This window comes from Pezoporus wallicus, unplaced genomic scaffold (genome assembly GCF_028554395.1).
Source record: "Pezoporus wallicus isolate ANWC-B61680 ecotype Strahan unplaced genomic scaffold, APGP_CSIRO_Pwel_v1 contig_7265, whole genome shotgun sequence".
NCBI classification, from domain to species: domain Eukaryota; kingdom Metazoa; phylum Chordata; class Aves; order Psittaciformes; family Psittacidae; genus Pezoporus; species Pezoporus wallicus.
The window spans coordinates 556876-584842 of record NW_026635568.1 but is presented as its reverse complement, the minus strand read 5'-3'; the positions used below and the strand labels follow the sequence as shown (position 1 = coordinate 584842).

The window sequence follows — 27967 nt, the reverse complement described above, 5'->3', positions numbered from 1 at the left end:
CGCTTTGTCGGTTCTTTCCGCGCTCCAGTTGCTCATCGTGGTCCTTTTGGCTCCGTTCGCTATTTTATATCACGCAGCGCCGCGCGCTTTCTGCCCCCGATGAGGTCGCGCTCGTGCCATTCCGCTCTCCGGCTCCCGCGTCCCGAGGCCGGTCTCCACCGCTGCTCCGCGATCGTGCCCTGACTCGCTGCACGCAGCGCGCCCACCGCGCCCGCTCCTCGCTGCCCCGCCGCGGGGCCCGGGAACCAGGTGCTGCCGCCGTCCCCCGCCTGCCGCCCCGCCCCGCTCCTCCGCGGGGAATGGCCTGGCCCGGCCCCGCCCCGGATCCTCCCGCTGCCGCTGCTGCCGCCGCGGTGCACGCGCTTCGCTCGGTCGCCGCCGCGGAGCCGCTGGAGCGCACGTGGCGCTGCCATGGGCTGCCTGGTGCTGCAGGACGGGACGGTGCTGCGCGGCCGCCCCTTCGGGGCCGTCGGGGCCATCGCCGATGGGGAAGTCGGTGAGTGCGGCCAGGGGCGGGGCCGGACCGGGATCGGGTCCGGGACGGCGGCGGATGTTGGGGGCGGCCCGAGCCCGGCGAGCGGGAGAGGGGGGAAGGGATGAGGGGGGAGGTCCGGCCTGTGCACGGTGACGCCCCTGAGCTCGGCGCCCGCCGTGGGGCAGCGGCAGGGCTGGCCCGGGGCGCTGGGGGATGGGGGCGGCTGTTCCCAGGGCTCGAGTGCCTCCACCGGCAGGACGCGAGACAGCCGCGATGCTCCGTCTCGTCTCTCTGCGCTCGCAGTGTTCCAGACCGGTATGGTGGGTTACCCCGAAGCCCTCACTGACCCCTCCTACAAGGCGCAGATCCTGGTGCTCACCTACCCGCTTGTCGGTAACTACGGGGTACCCGGGGACGAGACCGACCCCTTCGGTCTCAGCAGGGTGAGTGAGCGGGGCCGAGGCAGCGGTCTCTGGAGCACCCAGGCAGGGCCCCTGTTTCACGTGGCACTGCCCAATGTGCTGCCTGCAGGCTCGTGGCTGCGCAGGGTGCCAGGGCGGGGCAGCACATGGCCGCAGGCGTAGTTTGACCCTGGTGCTTTGGCAGCTGGGCCTTGGGGTGCCCTGCTCCTTAGGGGGACCAGAGCTGGGCAGGGGGAGACCCCAATGTGCTGGAGTTGGGGTGCCCTTGCAGCATGTGGGGAGCAGGGCTTTATGTCTGTCCTTAATGGGGCTCTGTTGCAGTATGGGGGCCCCAGGCTTCCAGGAACGAGGCAGGGTAGTGCAGTCCCTGCTCCAGGCCCCAGACCCCTCCCAGCCCCTCAGCCGCTGTGCTGCCTGGCCCGGGACAGAGTCCAGGTCCCACTGCATCAACATTGACTCCAGGGGTCTCTCCTGCACAGCCTCGTCCCACACGGGGCAGACCAGGAGCCCTTGGCCCTGCTCCCTCTGAGCTGGGGCCATGTGGGTCCCTGCTAAGGCCCTGCAGGCGCTCATCCTGGGAACCAGAGCCCTATGGGATAGGACACACTGGCATGTTTGGGGCTCTGTGGGGAGGCTGTGGCTGGAGGGAGCGGGGCTTTTCTATGTGCTGAGCTGACAGGCCTGTGATGCAGCACATGCTGGCCTCGGCAGGGGGCTGTGGTCCAGCAGCACTGGGGGCCTAGGCACCCCACCCTGGGGCTCAGCTGGATCAAGCCTCAACCTCACAGGGCTGTGGGGGGGGCAAAGTGGGGGTTGTCACAGACTAGCATGCTGTGTAGGGTGACAGTGGGGGCTTGTCTTGTGCCATGGGCTAGGGATGGAGTCCCTGTCCCATGGGACTGCCCCAGGCTGTAGCTGTCCTGATGTGCCCCATGGGGACAGCCAGGTTGGGCATGCAAGGGGCGCACAGGGCTTCTCTTGGGCTGGTGACCTATGCTCAACCATGCTCACCCACCCACCACTGTCCCCAGTGGTTCGAGTCCAGCAAGATCCATGTGGCTGCGCTGGTGGTGGGTGAGTGCTCGGCAACCCCCAGCCACTGGAGTGCATCCCGCTCCCTGGACCAGTGGCTTAAGGAGCAGAACATCCCCGGGCTGGAAGGTGGGACTGGGAAGACCGTGGGGTTGGGTGGGGGGGTGGTTGTGGGGCAGAGAGTTCTGAGCCAGACCTGTCTCTGTTTTGGGAGGCTGGTGAAGGGTCTGGAGCACCAGTCTTAGGAGGAACAGCCAAAGGAACTGGGGTTATTTAGTCTGGAGAAGAGAAGGTTCAGGGAGGGCCTCACAGCTCTCTACAAGTACCTGAAAGGAGGTTATAGTGAGGTGGGGGTTGGTGTCTTCTAAGTAACAAGATAGTACAAGAGGAAATGGCCTCAAGCTGCACTAGGGGAGGTTTAGATTGGATGTTAGGAAATGTTTCTTCACCAAAAAAGTTTTCAGGCACTGGAACAGACTGCCCAGGGTAGTGGTGGAATCACTATCCCTGCAAGTGTTCAAAACCCATGTAGACGAGGCCCTTAATGACATCGTTTAGTGGTGGACTTGGCAGTACTGGGGTAACGGTTGGACTTGATGATCTTTAAGGTCTTTTCTAACCCAGCTGATTCTATGTTTTGCCCCCCTGGGGTCTGAGCCAGCCAGGGGTGACAGTGTTGTGTCAGGGTGGGATGGGGCTGTGGGGCTCTGTGTCTCACAGCACATCCACAGGGGTGGATACTCGGGCCCTAACAAAGAAGATCCGTGAGAAGGGGACTCTGCTGGGGAAGCTGCTGCCAGATGGGACCCCCGTGAAGGATCTCTCCTTTGAGGACCCGAACAAACGGCACCTGGTGCAGGAGGTGTCACTGAAGGTGGGACTGGGAGGGCTGGAGCCTGGCTGGGGCCATGGGTGCCAATGGCTGTAGGGGAAGCCGAGGCTGTGGAGGGCAGGACAATCCACAGTCCCCCCTCCCGCAGGCCCCCTGTGTGTTCAACCCCAGCGGGTCGCTGCGCATCACGGCGGTCGATTGTGGCCTCAAGTACAACCAAGTGCGGTGCCTGTGTGAGCGGGGAGCGGCTGTCACTGTGGTGCCCTGGGACCATCCACTGGACACTGGAGGTGGGGTGGCAGCAGCTGAGGTTATCCTGGGGCCCTGCCAAGGGCTGGGGGGCTGAAGCGCAAGGGCCAGTGGTTCAATGCTGGGGGCAGCAGGGAACCATGTCCTGCTTCATGCTGTGGGGCTGGGGAGCTTTGATGCCATCCTTTCTGAGGACTTTGAGGCTCAGGGCCCTTAGTGTGACTATGCAGGGATGGGGGGACCTGGGCTGGGTGCCTTGCTGTGGGATGGGGGACTCTTGACTGTGGTGCTAGAGTGGCCTAATGTGACCCTGTGGAGGGAGCCGTGGAGCAGCTGTGGGACTGGGGAGGCCCTTGCTGCCGCCTGGATGGATGTTGTGGGTTCAGGGCACCCTGGTGTGACTCCGCTGGGGTGTCAGGGGCACCGTAGGTTTGGGGGCCTCGCTGTTGGTAGCCATGGGATCCTGCTGTGACCCTGCAGAGCTTTGGGGGCGGTGGGGCCCTCTGTAACCTCGGGGGTTCCACTCTGACCCCGCTGCTGTCTTGGCACAGATTTTGATGGACTGTTCATCAGCAACGGCCCTGGGGACCCACAGCTCTGCCAGCAGACAGTGTCCAGCCTGCGGCGGGTGCTGGATGCAGCCCAGCCCAAGGCTGTCTTTGGGATCTGCCTGGGGCACCAGCTGCTCTCCCTGGCCCTTGGTGCTCACACCTACAAGATGAAGTGAGTGGGGGCCTGGGGTCATCACAGGGTCCTGGGTGCCCGGGGCTGCCTGACGCCCATCCTGCTGCCCAGGTACGGGAACCGTGGGCACAACCAGCCGTGCCTGCATGAGGACACGCAGCGCTGCTTCATCACGGCGCAGAACCACGGCTTTGCGGTGGAGGTGGGCAGCCTGCCGCCGGGCTGGGCCCCACTCTTCACCAACGCCAACGATGGCTCCAATGAGGGCCTCGTCCATGAGCACAAGCCCTTCTTCAGGTGGGTGCAGGACTGTGGCTGAGAGGTCTTGAGGGGGTGGTTGGGGCCATGCCCTGCCTGACCCCCTCCACAGCGTCCAGTTTCATCCCGAGCACTGTGCTGGCCCCACGGACCTGGAGGGGCTCTTTGATGTCTTCGTGGAGACGGCACGGGACCTGCAGAGAGGAGATGGGAGCACCCAGACGGGTGGGTGTGAGGTGGGAAGGGGTGGCCGAGCCCTTGGCTCTGGGGCTGTGGGACAGGGGACAGGCTGAGAGGGGGCAATAGACTGGGTTGTGTGGCCGGGGATGTGCACAGGCTGTGTGTCACCCTGGCATTAGCGTTACATGTCCCTCTAGTGCGGGACCGCCTGCGGAACTGGCTGACCTATGATAAGGCACCGACGGGGAGCCAGGATGGAGCCCGGCCCCGCAAGGTGCTGATCCTGGGCTCTGGCGGCCTCTCCATTGGGCAGGCAGGAGAGTTCGACTACTCGGGGTCGCAGGTGAGCGCCCACCCTGGTGGCACTGGGGCAGTGGGGGTGACCACAGGGGTAGGGCCACCATCTGTGCTCCCTCTGTTTCTCGTAAGGCCATCAAAGCGCTGAAGGAGGAGAACATCCAGACGGTGCTGATCAACCCAAACATTGCCACAGTGCAGACCTCCAAGGGGCTGGCAGACAAGGTCTACTTCCTCCCCATCACCCCTGAGTATGTCACCCAGGTGAGCACCCCAGAGCACTGGCTGGGAGAGGGGTGGTTTTGGGGGTGCAGGGATAGCAGGCCTGGGGAGCAAGAGGGATGATGGAGGGTCTGATACACAGAGGGCTGGATGGCATGTGGGGGAGTCCCTGAGGGGCAGCACAGGCATGGTGGTAGCTGGAGGGCACAGGGTGCATTCTGTGGGTCCCTGCCCCACCACCCTGTCTTCCCCCAGGTGATCCGGAATGAGCGCCCTGATGGGGTGCTGCTGACCTTTGGGGGGCAGACGGCTCTCAACTGCGGTGTGGAGCTCACCAAGGCAGGGGTGCTGGAGCGGTACCACGTGCGGGTGCTGGGCACCCCTGTCACCTCCATCGAGATGACGGAGGATCGCAAGGTGTTCGTGGAGAAGATGGAGGAGATTGGGGAGCATGTGGCACCCAGCGAGGCTGCTGCCTCCCTGGAGCAGGTCTGAGGGTGGCATAAGGGGTGGTTGTGGGGCAGGGTTGGGGTGTTGTTCTCCCCGTTCTCATCGTGACCCTGTTGCTCTCTGCAGGCGCAAGCTGCAGCCGAGCGGTTGGGGTACCCTGTGCTGGTGCGCTCTGCCTATGCCCTCGGGGGCCTGGGTTCTGGCTTTGCCAACACTCGGGAGGAGCTCGTGGCACTGGTGAGCCAGGCCTTTACCCACACCTCCCAGGTCCTGGTGGATAAGTCCCTGAAGGGCTGGAAGGAGATTGAGTACGAGGTGGTGCGGGATGCCTATAACAACTGCGTCACGGTATGGGATGAGGGGAGACCTCTGGGCCTGCTGGGGGGATTGATGAAGGAGCGGGTGCTGTAGGGTTGGGGGCTGGACTCCATCTCTAGGGAGGGTTCCCCAGTGCCCTCCATGGTGCCAGCATGGCTGCTGTATGTTACCAGGAGCTGTGCCCTTGAGCCAGACCCCCGCACCCTCGCATGTTCTGTGTGGGTTGCAACACATGCAGTGTCCTGGGGACTCATGTTCAAGCCCTGGCTGTCCCTGTCCATGGGAGTCCCTGTTGGTCCAGTGGGAGCCAGGAGGGACCTGCCAGGAGCATGTCCCAGGCAGCATGTGGAGCAGTTGGGACCCCCCAGCCCATAGTGTCCCCCCATTGCCAGGTGTGCAACATGGAGAACCTGGACCCACTGGGGATCCACACAGGCGAGTCCATCGTCGTGGCACCCAGCCAGACCCTCAACGACACAGAGTACTTCATGCTGCGGCGCACGGCTGTGAAGGTGGTGCAGCACCTGGGCATTGTGGGCGAGTGCAACATCCAGTTTGCTCTGAACCCTGAGTCAGAGCAGGTGAGTGCAGCTCCCCAAGGGCAGTGGTCCCACCTCCTGCACCCCTGGCCAGCCCTGCCCTGTGGAGCCCAGGTCTGGGTCCTGCCCAGTGCTGTCCCATGGTGCTGTGGCTCACCAGCCTCCTCACGCTGTGGCACCTGGGGGCCAGTGAATCTCACTGTGTCAGCTCAGCCAGCTCCCACGAGTGCGGCAGTGCTGGGTCTCACTACCTCCCAGTGTTGTGCGTGGTTCTTGGATGGTCTCTGCTGGGCTCCATCCTGCCGTAGCCATCAGTGATGGCTATCCTTCCGCAGCCCACCTGCCTTCACATTTGGTCCCTGTCGCTGTTTGCATCCCTTACGCACTAGTGACTGTTAAGTGCCAGGCGAGCAGCCACAGTGCCAGGGGAGCTCTGCCCCAGGGCCTGCATCCTGCACTGCCCCACTAACCCTGCTTGCCTGCTGCTGCAGTACTACATCATCGAGGTGAACGCCCGGCTCTCCCGCAGCTCAGCCCTGGCCAGCAAGGCCACTGGCTACCCCCTGGCCTACGTGGCAGCCAAGCTGGCCCTGGGCATCCCCCTGCCCCTCCTCAGGTAACAGCACTGCTGCAGGTGGGATGGGGCACCCCCCTGCCAGGACAGTTGCAGCTTCTGACCCGTGTCCCTTCCCCAGGAACTCGGTCACCAACTCCACTACAGCCAACTTTGAGCCCAGCCTGGACTACTGCGTGGTGAAGATCCCACGCTGGGACCTCAGTAAGTTCCTGCGAGTCAGCACCAAGATCGGCAGCTCCATGAAGAGCGTGGGTGAGCACAGGGCAGGTGGGCAGCAGGAGTGAGCAGCACAGTGGGCACAGGGTCCAGCTGCTCACAGCTGTGTCTGCAGGGGAGGTGATGGCCATCGGGAGGAACTTCGAGGAGGCTTTCCAGAAGGCACTGAGGATGGTGGATGAGAACTGCGTGGGCTTTGACCACACTGTGAAGCCGGCCTCGGATGTGGTAAGTGCTGGGGATCTGGGGTGCGGGTCTATGCTGCCAATGCAGTCCTGGGGAAGAGGCAGTCATCTGTCCCCTGCCTGGCCCTGCTCACTGCTCCACCCTGGCCTCACAGGAGCTTGAGACACCAACAGACAAGCGGATCTTTGTGTTGGCGGCCGCGCTGAGGGCTGGCTACTCCATCGGGCGTCTCTACGAGCTCACCAAGATCGATCGTTGGTTTCTGCACAAGATGAAGAACATCACAGACCACGCGGTGCTGCTGGAGTCATACCGCGAGGAGCAGAGCACCATGCCACCAGCCGTGCTCAAGCGAGCCAAGCAGCTCGGCTTCTCTGACAAGCAGGTGGCCCTGGCTGTGCTCAGGTAATGTGGGGAGGGAGCAGCCCCACTCTGTGCCCCAACACAGGTCCTGGCACTCATCCTGCCCCTCACAGCACCGAGCTGGCCGTGCGGAAGATGCGGCGTGACCTGAACATCCTGCCCGTGGTGAAGCAGATCGACACTGTGGCGGCAGAATGGCCAGCCCAAACCAACTACCTGTACCTGACCTACAATGGCACTGAGCATGACCTTGCCTTCCGCGAGCCCCACGTCATGGTCATCGGCTCTGGTGTCTACCGCATCGGCAGCAGTGTTGAGTTCGACTGGTGTGCTGTCGGCTGCATCCAGGAGCTCCGCAAGGTCAGCCTGGCCCCAGCAGCCCACAAGACTTCGTGGGCTGGGTGTCCTTGGTCAGAGGATAAGGCCAGGGAGGAGTTGGGGAGCCCCTGGCCTCACCTTATCCTGTTCCCCTGGCAGATGGGCTTCAAGACAATCATGGTGAACTACAACCCCGAGACGGTGAGCACAGACTATGACATGTGCGACCGCCTCTACTTCGATGAGATCTCCTTCGAGGTGAGCAGGGCTAGAGCCCTGTCCAGTGGGAGAGAGTGAGGGCTGCCATGGCCCCCTTGCCAGCCATGACCTTGCCTTACATGTTACCACAGGTGGTGATGGACATCTACGAGCTGGAGAACCCTGAGGGTGTGATCCTGTCCATGGGTGGGCAGCTGCCCAACAACATTGCCATGGCCCTGCACCGGCAGCAGTGCCGCATCTTGGGCACCTCTCCAGAGGCCATTGACTCAGCTGAGAACCGCTTCAAGTTCTCCCGTCTGCTGGACTCCATCGGCATCAGCCAGCCCCTCTGGAAGGAGCTCTCTGACATGGAGGTGGGGGGACAATGAGGGTGATGGGGCTACCCCAGTGGGGACCAACCATCTGCATGTCCCCTGAGGGTGCCATGTCTCCTGCAGTCGGCCAAGCATTTCTGCTGCAAGGTTGGGTACCCCTGTGTAGTGCGCCCCTCCTACGTGCTGAGCGGTGCTGCCATGAACGTGGCCTACTCAGACAGTGACCTGGAAAAGTTCCTGAGCAACGCTGTGGCCGTGTCCAAGGAGCAACCTGTTGTCATCTCCAAGTTCATCCAGGAGGCCAAGGTCCATCCAGGAGGCTGCTCTTGCCCCAGGGCATCCCTGCTCCCCATGAAAAACCTATTCTCCTGCTTCAGTACCTAAAAACCTATTCTCCTGCTTCAGTACCTGTGGCAGGCTGTGACCATGTTCCTGCTTACAGGAGATAGACGTGGACGCAGTGGCCTGTGATGGCATGGTGGTGGCCATCGCCATCTCAGAGCATGTGGAGAATGCTGGGGTGCATTCAGGCGATGCTACGCTGGTGACACCCCCCCAGGACATCACCCCCAAGACACTGGAGCGCATCAAGGCCATCGTCCATGCCATTGGTCAGGAGCTGCAGGTCACTGGGCCCTTTAACCTGCAGCTCATTGCCAAGGTATCCTAGCTGGGGGGCCTGTGATGGACCATCACAGTGCTGGCAGGAAGACACCCTGTGTCCCCAGACATGCTTCACGGTGTCCCCTCTCCCCCAGGATGACCAGCTGAAGGTGATCGAGTGCAACGTCCGTGTCTCCCGCTCCTTCCCCTTTGTCTCCAAGACCCTGGGTGTGGACCTGGTAGCTCTGGCCAGCCAAGTGATCATGGGTGAGGATGTGGAGCCCGTGGGGCTGATGACAGGCACAGGCATCGTTGGTGTCAAGGTGAGCAGGGGGCCGCAGGGTCCAGGCTGGACCGTGTGGCTGGGCAGCCCCTGAGCCTTTCCTGCCCCCAGGTGCCCCAGTTCTCCTTCTCACGCCTGGCGGGCGCTGATGTGGTGCTGGGTGTGGAGATGACCAGCACAGGTGAGGTGGCCTGCTTTGGGGAGAATCGCTGTGAGGCTTACCTGAAAGCCATGCTGAGCACTGGCTTCAAGATCCCCAAGAAGAACATCCTGCTGACAATTGGCAGCTACAAGGTGTGTGGGGCTGGGGCAGGGGCTGGTGCCTGTTTTCCCTCTCTCCCTCCCTCTGACCAGCCATGGGGTTGTTGTAGAACAAGAGCGAGCTGCTGCCCACAGTGCGAACCTTGGAGAGCCTTGGCTACAAGCTCTACGCCAGCCTTGGCACCGCTGACTTCTACACCGAGCACGGCATCAAGGTTGGGGCTGAGGATCCGGTGGGGGCCATGGGTGCCCTTGGGGCGGGCTCAGGGCCCTGATGGAAGTCACTGCTGGCAGGTGATGGCTGTAGATTGGCACTTTGAGGAAACAGATGGCAGCGAGGCCGGCACCCGGGAGACCCAGCGCAGCATCCTGGACTACCTGGCTGAGAACCACTTTGAGATGGTCATCAACCTCTCAATGCGCAACTCGGGGGGCCGCCGGCTCTCCTCCTTTGTCACCAAGGGCTACCGCACACGGCGCCTGGCCGTTGACTACTCTGTGCCGCTCATCATCGACATCAAGTGCACTAAGCTCTTCGTGGAGGTGGGCTGGGGTGTGGCAGGGCCCAAGGGATGTGGGTGCAGGTGAAGGGAGAAGAGGACAGGCTATGATAGGAAAGTGCTGCTGTGGTACATGGTCATTGCTGGGAGGTTCAGTTTTGGGTGCAGCTTGGGCAGACGTCTTTGCCCTGGTCCCAAGTGTCTCTGAAAAATGGGTCCTGTCTTATGGCTGTCATCTCCACAGGCGCTTGGCCAGATTGGGGCAGCCCCCCCACTGAAGATGCATGTGGACTGCATGACATCCCAGAAACTCATCCGCCTGCCAGGTAGATGGGACCAGGGCCATGGCGGGAGCCAGGGGCTCCAAGGATGCAGCACTGGGAGCTGGGCAGGGCATACCTGAAGGTGCTGCAGGGAAAGGAGATATTTCCCTGCTGCGCTGCCAGGGTGTCCTGCATCCGCTGTGGCTGAGGGCTGCCTGTGCTGATGCTGCCCCACTCCCCAGGCCTGATTGATGTCCATGTCCACCTGCGCGAGCCGGGCAGCACCCACAAGGAGGACTTTGCATCAGGCACAGCAGCTGCCCTGGCTGGGGGTGTCACCATGGTGTGTGCCATGCCCAACACCAGCCCTGCTATCACTGACGCCACCTCCTTCACCCTGGTGCAGAAGGTGAGGGGCTGCCCATGTGCCCTGTCTGGGTGCTGCAGTGCCAAATGTGGTGCACTCACTGCCTGCAGTGGGACTGACCCTGGCTGGCACTCACCACCTCTCAACCCTGCAGCTGGCCGAGGCTGGGGCCCGCTGTGACTTTGCCCTCTTCCTGGGGGCTTCCTTGGACAATGCCAGCTTGCTGGGACCGCTGGCCAGGGCAGCCGCCGGGCTCAAGATGTACCTGAACGACACCTTCTCCAACCTGCGGATGGACGACGTGTCACTGTGGATGGAGGTGAGCCACCACAGGCAGGGGCTGCCACGGGGCTGGACCCTGTTCCTGGTGGTGATGCCCAGCAACTCTGTCCCCCCCCCCAGCATTTCGAGCAGTGGCCACGGCACCTGCCCATCGTGGCACATGCGGAGCGGCAGACAGTGGCCGCTGTCCTGATGGTGGCCCAGCTGTACCAGCGCCCTGTGCACATCTGCCACGTGGCCCGCAGGGAGGAGGTGAGCGGTGGGGTGCAGTGGGGGGATTGTGAGCCCCAGTGACAGGGTGTGGGGCTGTCTGGGGTCCCCCCTCACTGCTTCTCCCGCAGATCCTCCTCATCAAGGCAGCCAAGCAGAAGGGGATCCCGGTGACATGTGAGGTGGCCCCACACCATCTCTTCCTGTGCCGGGATGACCTGGGGCGCCTCGGGGAGGGCCGAGCAGCTGTGCGGCCAGCGCTGGGCACCCGCCAGGACATGGAGACTCTCTGGGAGAACATGGACACCATCGACTGCTTCGCAACAGACCATGGTGAGCCCTGGGGTGTGGCAGCCATGGCGTGGGAGCATGGGATGGGGACAGCAGCAGGTCCTGCAATAACTAGGCCTGCCCCACAGCCCCCCACACGCTGGAAGAGAAGCAGGGCCCTGAGCCACCCCCTGGCTTCCCCGGCCTGGAGACAATGCTGCCCCTGCTGCTGACGGCCGTCTCTGAGGGGCGGCTCACTGTGGAAGACATCATCCAACGCCTCTATGAGAACCCCCGCAAGATCTTCAGGCTGCCAGCACAGGAGGACACCTATGTGGAGGTGGGTCCCTGCATGCCCACCCCAGATCCAGCCCTAGGCCTAGCCCTGCTACTTCTGACCTGCTGTCCTTTCAGGTGGACTTGGAGCACGAGTGGATCATCCCCAGCTGCATGGCCTTCTCCAAGGCCCGCTGGACACCCTTTGAGGGTATGAAAGTGAAGGGGACGGTGCGTAGGGTGGTTCTGCGTGGGGAGGTCGCTTACATTGACGGGCAGGTAAGACTCCATGTGAGCATCTGCCTGTATCAGTGTGGTCCCCCAGCCCTGGGGTCCCTAAGTACTGACCCCATCACCCCCATGGCTGCAGGTGCTAGTGCCCCCAGGCTATGGGCAGGATGTGAAGAAATGGCCCTCGGGCACTGTGCTGCCACCGCATGCAGCCCCCACCAAGGAGAGTGCAAAGGTACTGGGGTGTGTGGGGCAGGTGAGGGGCTCCATGCTCTGCCCCAGCTCCAGCTCAGTCTCTTACTGCAGACCCCCGAGCGGCCCCGTCACGTGGTGGCTGGTGAGATGTTGCGTGGCCGAGCCTCCAGCCCCCGCCGGGCTGGCCCCACAGGTGATGGGCGCTTCCACCTCCCGCCCCGCATCCATCGGGCCTCTGACCCAGGGCTGCCAGGTAAGGAGGGGGATGTCACTGTCACGGCACAGCGGAGCGCAGTGGGTGGGCAGCGGGGCAGCAAGCGTGTGCCGCCCTAGGGCGGGGTCTGGGGCCGCAGCTGGACGGCCCCGCTGATGCAGCCCTTGTGTCCTGTTCAGTGTTCCGGAGGCTGGGAGCTGTGCACCGCCCGGGCGCCCGAGGCACCGGTAATATCGGAGGGGGGACTCACTCTGACAATGAAACGTGGCTGTACTAATGGCACTAACCGCAGCTGATGAGTGCATCCCCTCCCCCAGGTGCCGTGTTGGCCCCGGGCTGCCCGCGCACGCAGTGTCCAACAGTGTAATGGGACAGCGCACTGTGGGGCAGGACATGGCTGTGCCTGCCTGCTCCCCTCACCCAGCCCGCACGGCACCTCGGGGACCCCTCGCCTGCCAGTGTGATTTGGGTTGCGTCCGATCATGTTTTGTGGGGCTCACAGGGAGTGGGGCGCAGTGCCATGCTGGGTCTTGGCCTACCCCATCTCTGGGTGGCTGTGACCCTGGCGTTGGGCCCCATGGTGCTTTCACACAGTGCTGCCGAGTGCCAGGAGGGCTGTGCCGTCCTGGCAGCACCATGGGAGAGCAGTAGCCAGGGTGCCGCAACTGCCCACACCCTCTAATGCCACTGCTCCCTCTCCCACCCAGCCGAGGACACCCGTGAGAAGGCTGGCAGGAAGGTGGCAGAGGCAGGTGAGTGCTCCGTGGATCCACGGTGGCTGCGTGTGCTGGGGCTCTGTGTGACTACCCCCGTGGGCTGACCTGCTCTTCTCGGTGCTACAGATCTGGCTGTGATCCAGGACAACTACTTCTACCCACCAGGCTCCATCCCGCGCCAGGCATCCCCCCAGGGCATGCCCCACTTCCAGACATCCCCACTGCTGCACCCCCTTGTCGGGCAGCACGTCCTCTCCGTCCAGCAGTTCTCCAAGGAGCAGGTGCCTGGGCTTGATAGCAGGAGCAGGGCCATGGGTGCCCAGATGAGCATGGGTCAGGGGCACTGGTGCTGGCCATGCCCTGGCTGAGCCTCTTCTCCCCACAGATGTCGCATCTCTTCAATGTGGCACACACCCTGCGCATGCTGGTGCAGAAGGAGCGGAGCCTGGACATCCTCAAGGTGAGCCAGGTGTGGGGAGGTTGCCCAGACCCCTGGCCACGCCAGGCAATGCTGTGAGAGCCCTGTGATGATGGTGTGGCCCCCACAGGGCAAGGTGATGGCATCCATGTTCTACGAGGCGAGCACAAGGACCAGCAGCTCCTTCGCAGCTGCCATGAGCCGGCTGGGCGGCTCTGTCTTGTCCTTCTCGGAGGCCACTTCCTCGGTGCAGAAGGGCGAGTCGCTGGCTGACTCCGTGCAGACCATGTGCTGCTATGCTGACGTGCTGGTGCTGCGGCACCCCCAGCCAGGCGCTGTTGAGGTGAATGGGGTTGGTGGGGCTGTCTGCTGCCTGCAGTGAGGGCAGCCACATCCTACCCTGAAGGCACTTGGAGGACATTCCCTGATGGTGGGGACCTGTGCTTTGGGGCAGGGCTGTGGTTTTTCCCGGTGGGGCAGGCTGGACAGGTGCCAGGGGCAAGTGCCAGATCCTGCCCTGTGTGGGGCTGGTGGGGGCCATGTTGTGCCTGTGCTCAGTCCTGCCTGTGCTCCCAGCTGGCCGCGAAGCACTGCCGCAAGCCTGTGATCAACGCCGGGGATGGGGTAGGGGAGCACCCCACACAGGCACTGCTGGACATTTTCACCATCCGTGAGGAGCTGGGCACTGTCAATGGCATGACGGTACGGCACTGGGAGCCATGGCAGCCCCCCCAAAGTGCTGTGGGGCTAAAAGGTCATTTTCTGGGGCGGGTGGGGCTGTTGGGGACCACAGGTCAGGCTGACCGCTCTCCGCAGATCACCATGGTGGGTGACCTGAAGCATGGGCGCACGGTGCACTCCCTGGCCCGCCTGCTCACCCAGTACCGTGTCAACCTCCGCTACGTGACTCCCCCTGGCCTCCGTATGCCCACCGACATCACCAGCTTTGTGGCCTCCAAGGGCATCAAGCAGGTGAGCAAGTGGGGTGGGGGGGGTTTGGGCCACACCCCCCCATGGACCTGCTGACAGTGCCTCTCCAGGAGGAGTTTGGGAGCATCGAGGAGGCGCTGCCAGACACGGATGTGCTCTACATGACCCGCATCCAGAAGGAGCGCTTCCGTGTGGCTGAGGAGTATGAAGCTGTGAGTGAGAGGGGTGGGGGGTACTCTGGCAGGAGGTGGCAGCCCATGGGGTGGTGGCTCTGTGGCCTGGGCTCAGAGCTGCCCCCATGCCCTCCCCACACAGTGTTTTGGGCAGTTCATCCTCACACCCCACATCATGACCCGGGCCAAAGAGAAGATGGTGGTGATGCACCCTCTGCCCCGCGTCAATGAGATCAGGTACAAGCAGGGCAGCAGGGGTGCAGGGATGGGGTGTTCTGGGCAGTGTTGGGGGGTCCTGCAGCAATGTGGGCTGTGGTGTGGGGGCCAGGGGAGGGTTGGGGGAGCTGCAGCTGGGGTTTGCTGGGTTGTGGGTCTTGGAGTGATGGGGGATGGCGTGTGCTGGGCAGAAGGGGGGTGATCCTGGGATGATGCGGGCTGCGGTGTTGGGGTTGGGAGGTGGGATTGGGAGTTTGGGGGAGCTGGGGCTACAGTGTTGGGCAGTGGTTGGGAGGTCGTGGGGTGATGGGGAATGGGGTGTGCTGGAGGCAGCGTGTCTGGGAGTCTGGGGGGTCTCAGGGTGCGGGGGTCTGTGCTGTGTGTGAGTGCTCTGTGTGTGCTCTGTGTATGTTCTGTGCTCTGTGTGTGCTGTATGTTCTGTGTGTGCTCTGTGCTCTGTGTGTGTTCTGTGTACTGTGCTCTGTGTGTGCTCTGTGTATGTTCTGTGTATGTTCTGTGCTCTGTGTATGTTCTGTGTATGTTCTGTGTATGTTCTGTGCTCTGTGTATGTTCTGTGTATGTTCTGTGCTCTGTGTGTGCTCTGTGCTCTGTGTGTGCTCTGTGTATGTTCTGTGTGTGCTCTATGTTCTGTGTATGTTCTGTGTATGTTCTGTGCTCTGTGTATGTTCTGTGTATGTTCTGTGCTCTGTGTGTGCTCTGTGCTCTGTGTGTGCTCTGTGTATGTTCTGTGTGTGCTCTATGTTCTGTGTATGTTCTGTGCTCTGTGTATGTTCTGTGTATGTTCTGTGCTCTGTGTGTGCTCTGTGCTCTGTGTGTGCTCTGTGTATGTTCTGTGTGTGCTCTATGTTCTGTGTATGTTCTGTGCTCTGTGTGTGCTCTGTGTATGTTCTGTGTGTGCTCTGTGCTCTGTGCCTGCTGTCTCCGTGCTGACGCCGCTCTCGCAGCGTGGAGGTAGACTCGGACCCGCGCGCCGCGTACTTCCGGCAGGCGGAGAACGGGATGTACATGCGGATGGCGCTGCTGGCCACGGTGCTGGGCCGGTACTGACACAATAAACGCGTCACTCACCCGCGACTCCTCGTCGTCTCGCCGCGCCGCGGGCCATGGCGGCGCTGTGGAGGGGCTGCGGGCGGCTGCTGACGCGGCGGCCGGGGGCAGCGCAGGCGCTCACCGCCGGTAAGGGCCGGCCCTGCGAGCCGGAGCCCCTCCGCACCCTCTGCGGTGCGCAGCCCCCCGACGCTGTCGCCCGAGGCCCCGTTGCCCTGCTGTTGTGGGCACTGTACCCTCGGTGGGAGGAACACCGCGGGCGTCGGGGCGGTCCCAGTGCCTATGGGGTCCGTGTTCGGGGGGAGGAGATGCTGCCGTTCCCCCAGGCTCAGCGGGGAGCAGAGGCCCGCCGTGGGTCCGACTGAGCGAAAAGCTCTGGTCCTCTTCAGGCTCAGGACATCGGCTGCAGGGGGCTCTGCACTGGAGCCAGGAGGGCTGGTGCGGGGCTGTGAGGAGGCGCAGCCCTAGTGCAGCGTCCCACAATTCGAGAACTTGCCCCAGAACGGAGGGTAGAGGTTGCATTGGCAGCCTTGTTGCCCCTGAGTGGGAATGGAAGCTGGGACGTTGCTCCTGAGGGGATTCAGTGGGCTGCAGACTGTGCCTAAGGGCTCAGCCAGCACAGCATGTGGCCAAGCCTCCCCCAGGTGGGCTGGCGAAGGTGGAGGCTCTGGCTGGCTTGAGTCAGATATAGAGCTGCTGCCTGGAGAGAGCTGAGCCCCTGACAGGCTCCTGGGCCTCTACACGGGTGATGTAATCTCCTTACTGGTGTTGCTGCTTGCAGGGCTGGAAGGTGCCATAAATCTGCCCCAGCACCGTCACCCTGTTCCATGTGCCCTAGGGATAGTCTCCAGCGAAGGCATCACAGGGCTTGCATTCCTGAGCAACAGCCACCTCAGCTTCCCCTCTGCACACCCCAGCCATGCAGGGGGCTGCAGCATGGGGTGACCAGGAGTAGGGTCCCTGCATGCTCCCTTCTGCACCCTCTGCTCGCAGCTTTCCCTGCTGACACTGCTCCCCCATCAGCCTAGGACATGGGGGAAGCACAGTCTGTGGGGTCTGGGGGTGCCCTGCTGTGCCAGTGTAGGGGTGCTGGGGTGCTTCCCTCACCATGCAGCCACTGCCTCTCCTCCAGGCTGCCCATGGGGATGATAGCACGTTGCCCTGCCTGCCAGGCTGCCTGGGGTCCTGCCAGGCCACCTCACTGTTCTGTGGTTATTTTTATCTGATTTGATGGCGTCTGTGGCCTGGCACCCCCTGCACTGTGCGTGGCCAGGCTGCGCATCCCTCTCGATTCCTGGGGGGAGGCCAAGGTGAAGGTGGGAGCCTCGCCGGCAGGCCCTGCCTGCTGCTGCATCAGGCTTAGTGCAGCTCTAGGCTGGCTTGAGGCTCCAGCTCTGCCTGTTGCTGTTTTGGGTTGGAGCGGCCCTGCTGAGGTGCAGACCTCCAATTCCTCGGGCCCTTGGCAGCCCTCAGGAGCATGGGGCTGTGCCCAGCGCTGGATTTAGCTGCTGTAACTGAACAGCAGCTCTGCCTTTGGGTCTGCATGTCTCCATACCTGCAGTGGGTACCGAGGCCCAGCCCCAACGCAAGGCTGTGATGGTGTTCCTCTGGGGTCAGGGCAGCCCTGCCCCTGGCTGAGCTTTCCTGCTGTCCTTATAGTTCCAGCAAGGAATTAGCCCATCTGAGGCCAAACTCAGCTCACTGTTGTCTGTACCCTGCTCCATGTAGCAGAGGCAGGTTGCCCTGGGCCCCACGCTGGGCAGATCCCAGCCTCCTCCAGCGCTGTCCTCATTCACTGCTCATGGAGCCCCCAGTGCTGCTCTTCTGCCAGCTGGGGCCAGGCCAAGGAGGTTTGCTGGCCGTTGAATGTGCGTGGTGTGTCCGGCTGTGCTCGCCTGCCGAATTGCTGCCCTACCTGCTGGTGAGAGCTGCTGGGTCAAGCAGGGTTTTGCCTCTTGCATCCCAGGCCCCAGGCCAGGAAGCCAGCAGGGTCTGGGCACAGCAGGCAGCAGCACGTGCCCGCAGCAGTGACCTTGCTGTCCCTGCCTGCCGCGAGCAGCCCTGTGCTCCTGTGGTGTGGCTGTGCAGGCTCCAGCAACCAGCCGGCGAGGCCCGCAGGGAACACAGACAGTGTGGCCTACTTAGGCTTGGGCCCGTTTCAAAGTCCTCTGCCTGTGGGAACAGCAACCAGTGCGATCGGCCTGGCAGGGGCTGTTTGCTGCCTCCTGCCTGCCCCTGGCACTGCTGTGCACTGAGCAGGTGAGGAATTGCCTCCTTGCAGCTTGGGCAGCACAAGGCGGGGAGCCCTTGCCCTTCTCACCGGCTGCGTCCAGCGCTGCTGTGCATGCTGGTTCTTCCCAGCCTGGGGTGGGACATAGCGGTGGCAGCAGGGTCAGCAGGGGCCGGTTCTGGTGGTCATGGTGTGGGCTGCAGTGGGGGCTTCAGCCCCACACCAGAGCTGCAGCAGGTGTGAGTGGCACTGTGAGTGCCATCCCGGGTGAGTGGTGTCATTGCAAGGGCCTTGCTCTGGCTGCACTCGCAGGCCCAGGCAGGGGTGCAGACAAGCCTGTCCCTGTCCACCCACCCCCAGCATCCCTGGTGCTGCTTCGTCACCACCAGGCACCGCGCCTGGAGTCTTCGGTACTGAATGAGTAACGCTGGTGCTGCCGCTGCGCTTTCTCAATGAGTGCTGAGCGGGGGGAGCCTGACTGTGCCTAGTGGGAAGGCTGCCCACAGAAAGCAGCCAGCAGGCAGTCACAGACCTTCTGTCATGCTGGCTGGGGGTCCCTCGCATGCTTCCCCCCTGCCCCTGCACTGCCGAGGCCCGTGGTCTGGCAGGGGCTGCTCTGCCATCACGGAGCAGTGCAGCAGCTCTTCGGGTCCAGCAGCAGAGCTGGAGCCCCTGGGGACTGCATTGGTCCAGGGTGGGAGATGGAACTGGTGATGAAATGGCAGGAGATGCTGCCAGGAGCGCAGCAGCTCCGTGGGGCTGCAGAGACCGGGCCAGCCCTTCTGGGGCATGGCCAGCCTGGATGGCCTTGGCTGAGGTCCCGATTCCTGCCCAGCCTCCTGGGCTGCCTCCAGACTCTACTGGCCATTGCAGCCATGCTGGGCCAGGTCTAGCTCCTGCCTGAAGGCTCCCAGGAGCCATGCTGCGTCCCTGGTCCACGTGGCTGGGGCAAGAGGCCCGAACCTCTCCCCTCCTGCTTGCTGGCTTTGGATGTTGCCCGCAGGAAGCTCAGAGTCTGTTCCCTTTGGCTGGGACCTGCTCCCCATGGCACAGCTGGGGACTGTCAGAGACCAATGGCTCTGGGAGGGAGGGCTGGGTGTTCCTGGTGATGCACCTGGGGCCCTGCCACCCTTTGCCCATGAGGATTCGCCCACGGGGACCCTCTGGGCAGGGCTGGCTTTAGGCTGGCAGCACAGCTGGGGCTGGCAGGAAGAGGGGGGATGCTGGGGCTGGCGCTACCCAAGATGAAGTCTTGCTAGGTTCAGGGTTTCCAAGAATGGAGCAAAATCACAGCAGGGCTGGAGGTATGCCTGGGAACCATCCTGGGAGGAGCAGGGGAATAAGCAGAGAGCCCACAAAGGCCAGGGGAAGGAGCACAGGGCCAGCTGAGTTGCGTCGAAGAGGTCAAGAGTGTAGGATGGAGCAGGAGCTGCCAAAGGACCAGCTGAGCAGCAGCCCGCAGGGGACGCGCACAGCAGAAGGTCCCTCACACTGATATGGAAAACAAGGCAAGGAGCTGTGCCAGCAGCACCGGCAGCAGCCTGGTGGGCTCTACCCCAAAAGCCGCAGGCACAGCTGGCTCTAGATCATGGGGTGATGGATCAGCCCCATGTCAGGGCCATGGGGAGGTGGCACAGCCCCACAGTTTTAGCCAGAGACATACAGAGAGCAGCACGAGGCACTTGGCTGCTGCAGGAGGGCCTGTGCCGCAGGGCAGGCACGGGCAGTGGTGCTGCAGGAAGGCAGGGGCAGGACCCACTGTCAGCAGGGCGCTGTGGGGTCTTGCTGCTGAGCGGGCTGTGCTGGTTGCAGGGCTCCTCATGGGAGCTGGTGATGTGATCGCGCAGCAGGTGGTGGAGCAGAGAGGGCTGCAGGGGCACCACGGCTCCCGGACCCTGAAGATGATGGTGATCGGCTTCTGCTTTGTGGTGAGTGCCAGCATGGGTTCAGTAACGCATGCATGGTGGAGTGGGATGGAGGGCTGTTTTGGCAGGTGAGACAACAGTGCTTTGGTGTGAATTGGGCCTCCAGCAGCCACAGGCAGAGCTGGGTCCCCTTGAGGAGGAGCACCCCATCTCTGTACCCTGCTGCAGGATGGGGTCAGCAGCCTCTGTCCGTGCAGCCTGGGCACCCCTGTCCATTCCCACTGCTGGTGCCAGCCCCTCGGAGGTTTCACTGGGCAAGAGGGTGACACCAGAGCCAGGGGTGCAAACATGCTTTGCTCTGCTGGGTATGATGAGGCTGGATCCTGAGCCATCAGCTCTTGTGCTCGGGGGGCAGATCTGTACACTGTGCTCTGTGCTGGTGGCTTGGGCAGGGGGGTCCCTGGGTAGCACTGGCACAGCCAGGTCCCCACCACGGAGCCCTGCCTGGTGTCTTGGGCATGAAGCCCTGCACCTGTCCTGCTGGAGCAGGCCCTGGTGCTGCCTGGCAGAGTGCTTTGGGAGAGGAGGGAGGCTGTGGGCACCACTGCATCTGTGTGATGCAGGGGGGCTGCCCCATGGCAGTGTGGAGCAGGGCAGGGCCCGTCCCTGTGTTCCAGGCCTGGGGCAGGGCCACGTAACCAGCTCTGGAGATCCCCCCAGCCCCGATGCCCTGTGACCTGGCAGGGCAGGACACTGCCCCTCACACCTGGCTGCTGCAGGGTCCTGTTGTGGGTGGCTGGTACAAGATCCTGGATCAGCTCATCCCAGGGACAACAAAAGTTGTGGCTGTGAAGAAGATGGTCCTGGACCAGGTAAGTGCCATGTGGGTTAATATGCCTGTGTGCGGCTGGTGCAGTGGGACAGGGCAGCTGGTGCAGCCACATGTTGCGGACAGCCGCGGGTTGTGTCCTGCTCTCTGAGCCCCAGTTTCTGAGGCCAGGACTAGCCCCAGTGCAGTGGCAGGCTGGGGTGGAAAGGGCTGCAGAGCAGATGCCCTTCGCCTGGACTTAGACCCTTCCAGAGGCCCCTTGGTGGTTCCCATACCTCTGTATAGCTCTGTGCTGGGTTGCAGTAGGCTGAGTAGCCCCAGGGCATGAGGCAAGCTGGGTCTGTGCCTCCCACCCCTGCTGCAGGCCCAGCTCCAAGCACCACAGGCACCTGAGCATCGTGCCCTGACTCTTCTCTTGCAGGGGGGCTTTGCACCATGTTTCCTTGGCTGCTTCCTTGCCATCACAGGAGCAATGAATGGTCTGTCAGTGGAGGAGAACTGGTCCAAGATCCAGCAGGTATGTGCTGCTCCCCTGGGGTGGTGTGGGGCTGTCAATAATCTGGGTGCCTTGGCATTTCCTCCTGGTGCACTGGCACTGCCAGCTGCTCCCATCTGTGGTTGTGCCCATGCCCAGCCATGCCCAGCACTGACTGCGGGTCCCCAGCTCTGCTATCGTACTCCTGTCCTTGTAGCCTGGTCTACATAGAATCATAGAATGGTTAGAGCTGTAAGGGACCTTAAATATCATCCAGTTCCAACCAGCTATTGTGCCTCGGGACCCCACTGCTATGGGGCACAGAGCAGCTCTCTGCCTGGCCAGGGCCCAGGGGTGCACATGGCTGGTCCTGCTGGGCTCAGTGCTGGGTCCCAGTGCCCCACAGTGATGGGTGCCTTGTGCTGCTGGTCTGCTGGGTGCTGGTGTCAGAGTGGTTCCCTGTGGCATGGCTTTTGGGTCCCACCTGGTGCCACCCAGCTCACCATCAGGCCCCTCTCCTGGCATCTCCAGAGCCATTATGGAGATGGCTCCCATTAGCAGTAATTGCTGGAAATCAGTGCAAAAGCTGAGTCAGCATGTCCAGAGCGTGAGTCACTGGGAAGCTGGTGACCACCAGCCATGGGATGAGGCACCCAAAGTGTTCCCACCCACCCCAACTGCACCTCAGCCAAGTGGTGCCATGTATCTTATCTTGGCCCCCCCTTCAGGGAAACCCACTGGTGCCTGGGCATAGTGGTGTGTGATTCCCTGATCCATGGCTCCTGAGCAGGCTCCTGCCCTGGGAAGGGGCTGGGCTGGGGCCGGGCAGTGGTGGCTGGCAGCCTCCTTCACCCCTGGCTTGGGGTACATCCGTCTCTCTCCACGCAGAGGAAGCGTCAGCAGAGCATCCATCACCCCTGTGCCTTCTCTCCCCATCCTGGGCTGCTGGCCAGTGCCGGGAGGAGACCGGGCTGCTGGCTGAGTCACAGCCAGCCTTGATGAGGGACTCATCCTGCTGCCGTGGGGTAGAGCTGCAGCACGAGGACAGGGCAGTGCCTCGGGCTCCCAGGGCACTGCCCCGGTTCCATCCCTGCCTCATGGTGCCTGGGAGGGGGACTGGGGGACACAGAGACCTGAGTCTGCTGCAGGTGCCCAGCTCGCCACCTGCCCTCTCTGCACCTTACACTGCCCCATGCCTGCCCCTGCTCTCTTCCCAGGCTTGCCCAGGCAGGGCAGCATGTGGAGGCCTGGCTGTGGCACTAAAGGCCATGTTGGCAGCAGGAAGAGACAGTAGCTGTGGCCACCCTCTCCCTGCCACCCCACATGTGCAGGGGCTGCAGTGCCCTGTGCCCAGCTGGAGCAGGCATGAAGTTGAGGGAATGTGACAGGGGACATTGGCCATCCTGCACTGTTCTTGCCAGTGCTGGGGCCTCCCTGGAGCTGTGCCAATGGCCACTACTGCTGGGGCTGTGGGCAGCTATGTAGTGGGGCTGTGCAGCAGCAGAGCTGTTCTGAGCACTCACGGTCCCCCTTCTCTCCTAGGACTACACAGATGCCCTGCTGACCAACTACTGTGTAAGTGCTGTGCCCCCAGCTGAGCTCCTTCATGGTCCTGTCCTTGTCCCCTGCCTTGGATGCTGCTGTGGGCTTGGTTGGACACCCCAAATGCCTGGGCAGAGTTGGTCACGGGGCAGGGGCACTGGCAGGGCCCCTTCACCGCTGCCTCCTTCTCTGCACAGATCTGGCCACCGGTACAAATTGCAAACTTCTACTTCGTGCCCCTGAAGCACAGGTAGTAACGCAGCCATGGCCCTGGTTCCTGGGCTCCCAGAACCTGCGGCTGTGGACCCTGTCCCCTCTGTCCCTAGGCTTGCCGTCGTCCAGTGCGTTGCTATTGTCTGGAACTGCTACCTGTCCTGGAAAGCAAATCGGATGTGAGGTGGAAGCCATGTCCCCTCCCTGCCTGCATGCTGCCTGACCCTGCTGCACCCCCAGAGCCCTTGGAACAGGCCCATATCTGGGGCTGGGATACGCAGGATGCTGGCAGCAGCCGTCCACCGCTCTCCTTGGAACCCCCATCACTCACAGCTACAGCCCTTGCTGCTCCAGGGACACCTCAAGATGGGTCAGTGCCTGCTCTGGATACAGCAGCTCTGCCTTCAGCGTGCTTCACCGCCTGCGCTCACTCTTCTCCCCAGCCCCTTACCCCACACAGGGTGAGCCTGACATGGACGTTGCTCTGTCCTTCCCCAGAGAAGCGGGAGCAGCGCTGGGTGGGTGCTGGTGCAGGTGCTGTGCTGTGCACTGTCCCGCTTGGAGCTGGGGATGGTGTTGCCAAGGGGCTGCCCCATCCCAGGCTGTTTGCGCTGTGCCTGCAGCCCTGCAGCACCCGCTGCCACAGGCTGGGCATACTCCTCCTGAGGGCAGGGTTTGCTGTGGCTCAGACAGTTGGAGCACCAAATAAACAGTGGTTTTCACTTGTGGTTCTTGTGACACTCAGCATGTGGCCGTCCCGTCTCACACCGGGGGGGCTGCACAGAAGCCGTTTCAGGCTGATCATTCCAGTGCCTGGGGAGCTGCTGCAGCCGTGCTGTCCCCTTGGTGGGGTGGGCAGCTAAGCAGAGTCTTGGGGCAGATGATTGACAGCTCCACGCTCTGTTTCATCCCTAAGGAGCCAAGTGTGAGACTGGCACTGTGCTGAGCAGAGCAGGTTGAGGAAGGGGGGCTATCCTGGCTGTCTCAGTGAGAAGGGGTGTATGGTGGCTTAGGGGGTCCCCAGGTCCTGCTACAGCTGTTTGGAGGATGTGATGATGCCTCCACTGCTGGGCAGTGGGACAGGGTGAGCTGCACCTAGGGGCACAAGTTCTGGGCGCAGAATCCTCCAGGGGCTCCTGGCATGCTCCATGCAAGGCTGTGGATAGCAGGGAGGATACAGGAAGGGTCTGGGCAAGGGCTGGAGCTAGGGCTGAGACTGGGCCACATATACCTATGCCTTGTCCAAGACCAGCCTACCTGTCCTGCCTGTGAGGAGTCCCATGCCACCACTGCCTGCCTGCATTGCTGCCTGTGGAGATGCACATCTGGATTCATCCCACATATGTAGTGAGCGGACACGACCTGGCTCACGAGGTGCCCTGCCTGGCACATCCTGACCAGGGTCTCCAGAGCAGAGCTGGTGGAACCACAATGGTTAAGCCTCACTCAGGGGCCTGAACCCTGACCCCCTTGGCCAACCTGCCACAACCCCAAGCACAGAGGAGCTGAAACCTGCACAGGATCTGGTGCACGCTGCCAGAGATGGAGCTCCAGAGCCTGCCCAGCCCTCAGCACCCCAAGGATGCATCAGAACTTGGCTGCAGAGCTGGGGCTGTACAGAGACAGCACCGGGGCTGCAGGGCTTGGCCCAGCTTTCCCCCAGCCTATGAAGTGGGTGCTCCTGGTCAGAGGTTGCATATGGCAGGAGTCTGCAGCCCCGATGTGCTGAGCCTCTCACAGCCCTGGTGTGTTAGCAGTGAGTGAACTGTGGGCATGGCACAAGCCAAGCCCTTGTCCTCAGAAGCAGCCATGCCATGGTACAGGGGCTGCCAGGGCTCAGGGGTTGAGGGCAGCCCCTGCTGAGGGCTCTGCCCTGGAGCCACAGGGAGGTGGTGCCGGATGCCAGCCTTCACACCAGATCTGTGTCACAAGTGCATGGCACCGTGTGCTACCTTGCTGAGGGCAGGGCTGTGCCCCACCACCTCTTTGCTGCTCAGTGCGGGATGCACTGATCCTGCACTGTTCAATCAGGTCTGATCCTCTGTCTTGAGGTTCTGCCCAACACTGGCACTGTGGAAAGAGTGCACTCCAGGAGCAGTTTTGCACCGGTCTGGGTGGCAGCTTGGTACCCTCGACCTGCAGGCAGATGCATCTGTCTGCCAGGCAGGGCCGCAGTGCTGCCAGGGGGTCTGCCGGCAACAGTGTGGTGCACCGGCAGCTACCTCACTGTTTGGCAGCGGCGGCCGGTGCCCCGCGCTGGAACATCCTGCATGCAGCACAGCGCTGCCTGCTCCGATGCCTTCGCTCTATGAGTCACAGGATTTGGCCGGTGGTGCCTTGCTGCGCTCGAGATGTCTGCAGCACCGGTCCCGACACTGCCGGGATGGATGCCCCACCCGTGCCCGTTTGGTGCCGTGGGCGCTGGTGGCCGGGTCCTCGTCACCCACACCCCCTCCTACAGCCGGTCCCGCCGTCGCACCCTGTGCCTGCCCAGGACGTCGCAGCCTGGTCTGGCTCGCCCTGAGGGTCCCATGCCGCGGGTCATCCGCTCCAAGGCCCGGCCCGGCTTATCGGCCCCAGAGCCCTGCCCGTCCCATGGGGCCCCGGCCCACTGTCTCCCGGCGCGTCCCGGCACTTCAGCACCACGGACAGCGGCACCGCGAGCACCGGGGACGGGAGAGCAGGTGAGGGAGGGAGAGACAGCGGCGGGAAAAGGAGCCGGAGGACCGAGAACCAACACTCTCTGCGGCTCCCGGGCCAGGGCACCTGCGGCACCAGCACCGGCTCCTCTGCGCCCCTCTGGGTGGGCTCCAGAACGGGACTAGGGTCGCGGCCCCCGAGACTGGGGAGGCCGCCCGGCCCCACCCCTCCACCTCCTCCCCGTCCCGCAGCCCCTGTCCCTCCTCCCCGGCGCTCGCTGCCGCTGTCGGGCACCCCGCTCCCCGCCACCCCCCCGGTGCCCCTCACCCCCCGCCCCCCGCCGGTCTAATGCGTGCCCGGCGATGACGTCAGCCCGAGCTCCCGGTCCTATATAAGCACCGGCCGCGCCGCCGGCTCATCTCCCACGGGACGGATCGCACTCCACTCCACCGGCACCGCACCGGCAGGGCACAGGGACCGCGCGCAGGGTACGGGCCCGTGAAGGGTACGGGTCGGCGCACTGGACGAGGGCAGCGCCGGTGCAGAGGACCGGGGAGGGCACAACGCGTATGGGATGGTGCGGGAGGCAGGGGAAAGGGGCACCGCCTTCGGGACGGCTCCGCGGTGGGACCGGTACCCTCTCGCAGCCGGGTACATTACTCCCCTCGGATCCCCGGGTCCCTGGAGCCGCCCCGGTGCCCCCGGTCGCTCCCAGTTACACTGAGACTCCGATCCCGCAGGTGTGGACGGAGCCGAAGATGCGGCGGGCGCTGCTCACCCTCCTGCTGTTGCTCGTCCGCCCGCCACCAGCCGCAGCCCGCCCCGACGGCTCCGTCCCGGCGGCCGCGTTCGAGGCTCGGGGCCGCCCACTCTGGCCGCCCATGGTGCCGTCAGCCCCGGAGCCGTGGAGGGCGAGGCGGGACGAGCCGCCGCTCTCCATCGACCTCACCTTCCACCTCCTGCGGCATCTCCTGCTGCTCGCCCGCGCCCAGAGCCAGCGCGCCCAAGCCGACAGCAACCGCCTCATCCTCGAAGCCGTGGGGCGCTGAGCACGTACCGGGACCCCCCGGGATCCCACCGGAGCTGCTCCGGGTTCCGGCCACCGCCTCAGCCTCCCCGCCATGGGCCACTCAGCGCCTCACGGGAAAACTCACTGGGACTGGGACCGGCACCAGCACTGGCACCGGGACCGGCACCAGGCTGCGCCTGCTGCACCAGCCTCGTCCTCGGCACCGGGGCAAGTGGCCGCGGTACCGGCCCCGGGACGGCCCGCACCGATTTTGTAATAAAACGTGGTGGAAACCCGAGGCGTGAGTGAGTGCGGGGCCGGGGATAGGGGCTTACTGGAAATGTGCGGTGAACTCGCCGGGAACGGGGGCCGGGCTCAGAGGGGCTGGAAGTTAGGTGGAGCAGAGCTGGGTGGGCTGCACAGAACACTGGGAACACGGCATGTCCCTGGGCCACGGGGACATCCCCTTGGGGGCAGGAACCCCCAGTCGTTGAGGCAAGGAGCTGTGGGTGCAGTGGGAAGGACACAGAGAGGTGGGCGCAGTGGGTGCTTCACCATCAGTGAGCAGAGCAAAGGGGTGCTGCACTCCTCACATGGAGGCAAGGCAGCTGGGGGTGCAAGCTGGGGCAGCCAGAGCTCTGTGTGTGGCAACCCCCTGCAGCCACTGCCAGAGCACTTCCACAGTGTGGGATGGCTCATGGAGCTGGGGAGACCCACAAAGGCTCTTGGGGGGTGAGGATCGGTGGAAGGACACTGTGGGCAGGACATGTTTCAGACGCCTGAGCAAGAGGAGGACATGGATGAAGCTTTCTTGACACAGTTGGAGAGGTCTGGCCACCTCATGGGTGGCCTTGCTCCTCACAGGGGCAACCTGCTCTCATTGAAGATGTCCCTGCTCATGATGGGGGGAGGTTGGACTAGATCATCTTTAGAAGTTCCTTCAACCCAAACCATTCTCTGATTTGATGATTTTGTGATAAGCTCCCTGCTACCTGCAGGAAGGGCAGCACAGCAGGACTGGAGCAGTAAAGGAGGTTTCAGGAGGGTGCATAGGAAGACCTGCTTGTGGATGTGATAGTGGCAGCCATAAAGCAGTGGAGATCAGCACCCAGGGCACCAGGGCAGGCAGGAACACAGGCAGCAGCATGCAGCCTTGGACTTTAAGCAAGACTATTTATGTGACCTGGGTGGTGGGGTCTGGACAGAGGTAGCTCTGAAGGATGAAGGAGCTAAGGAAATCCATTGAGAACAAGCTAAAGAGTGGTCATGGGGTGCGAGCGTGGCTGAGGCTGGAAGGGGCCTAGAGAATCTCCCACTCCAACCACCCACCAAGGGCAAGGGCAGCCAAAGCCAGTTGCTCAATGTCGTGTCCATTCGGGCTTTGAAAGAGGAAATTCCATCTGGATGCGAGGAATGCGGAACTGGAAGGGGGTACTGGCAAGAAAGACTGTCCTGGACTGGAGCAGGTTCCTCAGATCATCTCCTTCCTTGAAGATACTCAGTATTGGCCTGGACATGGACCTGGACAACACAC

At 63.0% G+C, this 27967-nt stretch overlaps 3 protein-coding genes across 7 annotated transcripts; all 3 read left to right on the top strand.

The window, feature by feature from the left end:
• Nucleotides 1–306: 306 nt before the first annotated feature.
• On the top strand, nt 307–15650 carry CAD (carbamoyl-phosphate synthetase 2, aspartate transcarbamylase, and dihydroorotase). 4 transcript variants are annotated; one of them, XM_057396834.1, is made up of 45 exons: nt 308–496; nt 779–918; nt 1929–2058; nt 2661–2803; nt 2910–3051; nt 3562–3733; nt 3806–3991; nt 4065–4177; nt 4330–4475; nt 4562–4693; nt 4907–5140; nt 5228–5449; nt 5812–6000; nt 6450–6574; nt 6654–6787; nt 6867–6979; nt 7092–7342; nt 7414–7660; nt 7778–7876; nt 7969–8193; nt 8278–8460; nt 8597–8815; nt 8913–9080; nt 9152–9334; nt 9412–9516; nt 9596–9844; nt 10046–10127; nt 10307–10473; nt 10586–10750; nt 10834–10965; nt 11055–11256; nt 11343–11533; nt 11608–11748; nt 11840–11935; nt 12007–12148; nt 12289–12336; nt 12817–12861; nt 12952–13106; nt 13211–13285; nt 13374–13586; nt 13820–13945; nt 14060–14215; nt 14284–14385; nt 14489–14583; nt 15528–15650. In XM_057396834.1, exons 1-45 carry the CDS (start codon nt 412–414, stop codon nt 15628–15630), a joined length of 6771 nt encoding a protein of 2256 aa, XP_057252817.1. In that variant the 5' UTR covers nt 308–411; the 3' UTR covers nt 15631–15650. The 4 variants fall into 4 exon arrangements, 2 of the variants coding, with proteins under 2 accessions (XP_057252817.1, XP_057252818.1); XM_057396835.1 differs by lacking the exon at nt 12289–12336; XR_008970552.1 differs by lacking the exons at nt 12952–13106; nt 14060–14215; nt 14284–14385; nt 14489–14583; nt 15528–15650 and having other exon boundaries at nt 307–496.
• MPV17 (mitochondrial inner membrane protein MPV17) lies at nt 15651–23506 on the top strand. 2 transcript variants are annotated; one of them, XM_057396836.1, is made up of 7 exons: nt 15651–15759; nt 19673–19788; nt 20505–20597; nt 20976–21071; nt 22572–22604; nt 22769–22821; nt 22898–23506. In XM_057396836.1, exons 1-7 carry the CDS (start codon nt 15687–15689, stop codon nt 22965–22967), a joined length of 534 nt encoding a protein of 177 aa, XP_057252819.1. In that variant the 5' UTR covers nt 15651–15686; the 3' UTR covers nt 22968–23506. The 2 variants fall into 2 exon arrangements, with proteins under 2 accessions (XP_057252819.1, XP_057252820.1); XM_057396837.1 differs by lacking the exon at nt 20505–20597.
• A 2351-nt stretch (nt 23507–25857) lies between these two features.
• Nucleotides 25858–26681, top strand: UCN (urocortin). The gene is made up of 2 exons (XM_057396779.1): nt 25858–25912; nt 26165–26681. The coding sequence occupies exon 2, from the start codon at nt 26183–26185 to the stop codon at nt 26471–26473; it is 291 nt and encodes a 96-aa protein (XP_057252762.1). The 5' UTR covers nt 25858–25912; nt 26165–26182; the 3' UTR covers nt 26474–26681.
• The last annotated feature ends 1286 nt before the right edge of the window (nt 26682–27967 follow it).

Coding starts and splice junctions, on each gene's coding strand:
- CAD (XM_057396834.1), top strand. CDS start 412: ATGGGCTGCCTGGTGCTGCAGGACGGGACGGTGCTGCGCGGCCGCCCC. Junction 5,141..5,227: donor CTGCTGCCTCCCTGGAGCAG/GTCTGAGGGTGG, acceptor TGCTCTCTGCAG/GCGCAAGCTGCAGCCGAGCG. Junction 14,216..14,283: donor CCTCCAAGGGCATCAAGCAG/GTGAGCAAGTGG, acceptor GTGCCTCTCCAG/GAGGAGTTTGGGAGCATCGA.
- MPV17 (XM_057396836.1), top strand. CDS start 15,687: ATGGCGGCGCTGTGGAGGGGCTGCGGGCGGCTGCTGACGCGGCGGCCG. Junction 19,789..20,504: donor TGATCGGCTTCTGCTTTGTG/GTGAGTGCCAGC, acceptor TGGCTGCTGCAG/GGTCCTGTTGTGGGTGGCTG. Junction 21,072..22,571: donor ACTGGTCCAAGATCCAGCAG/GTATGTGCTGCT, acceptor CTTCTCTCCTAG/GACTACACAGATGCCCTGCT.
- UCN (XM_057396779.1), top strand. CDS start 26,183: ATGCGGCGGGCGCTGCTCACCCTCCTGCTGTTGCTCGTCCGCCCGCCA.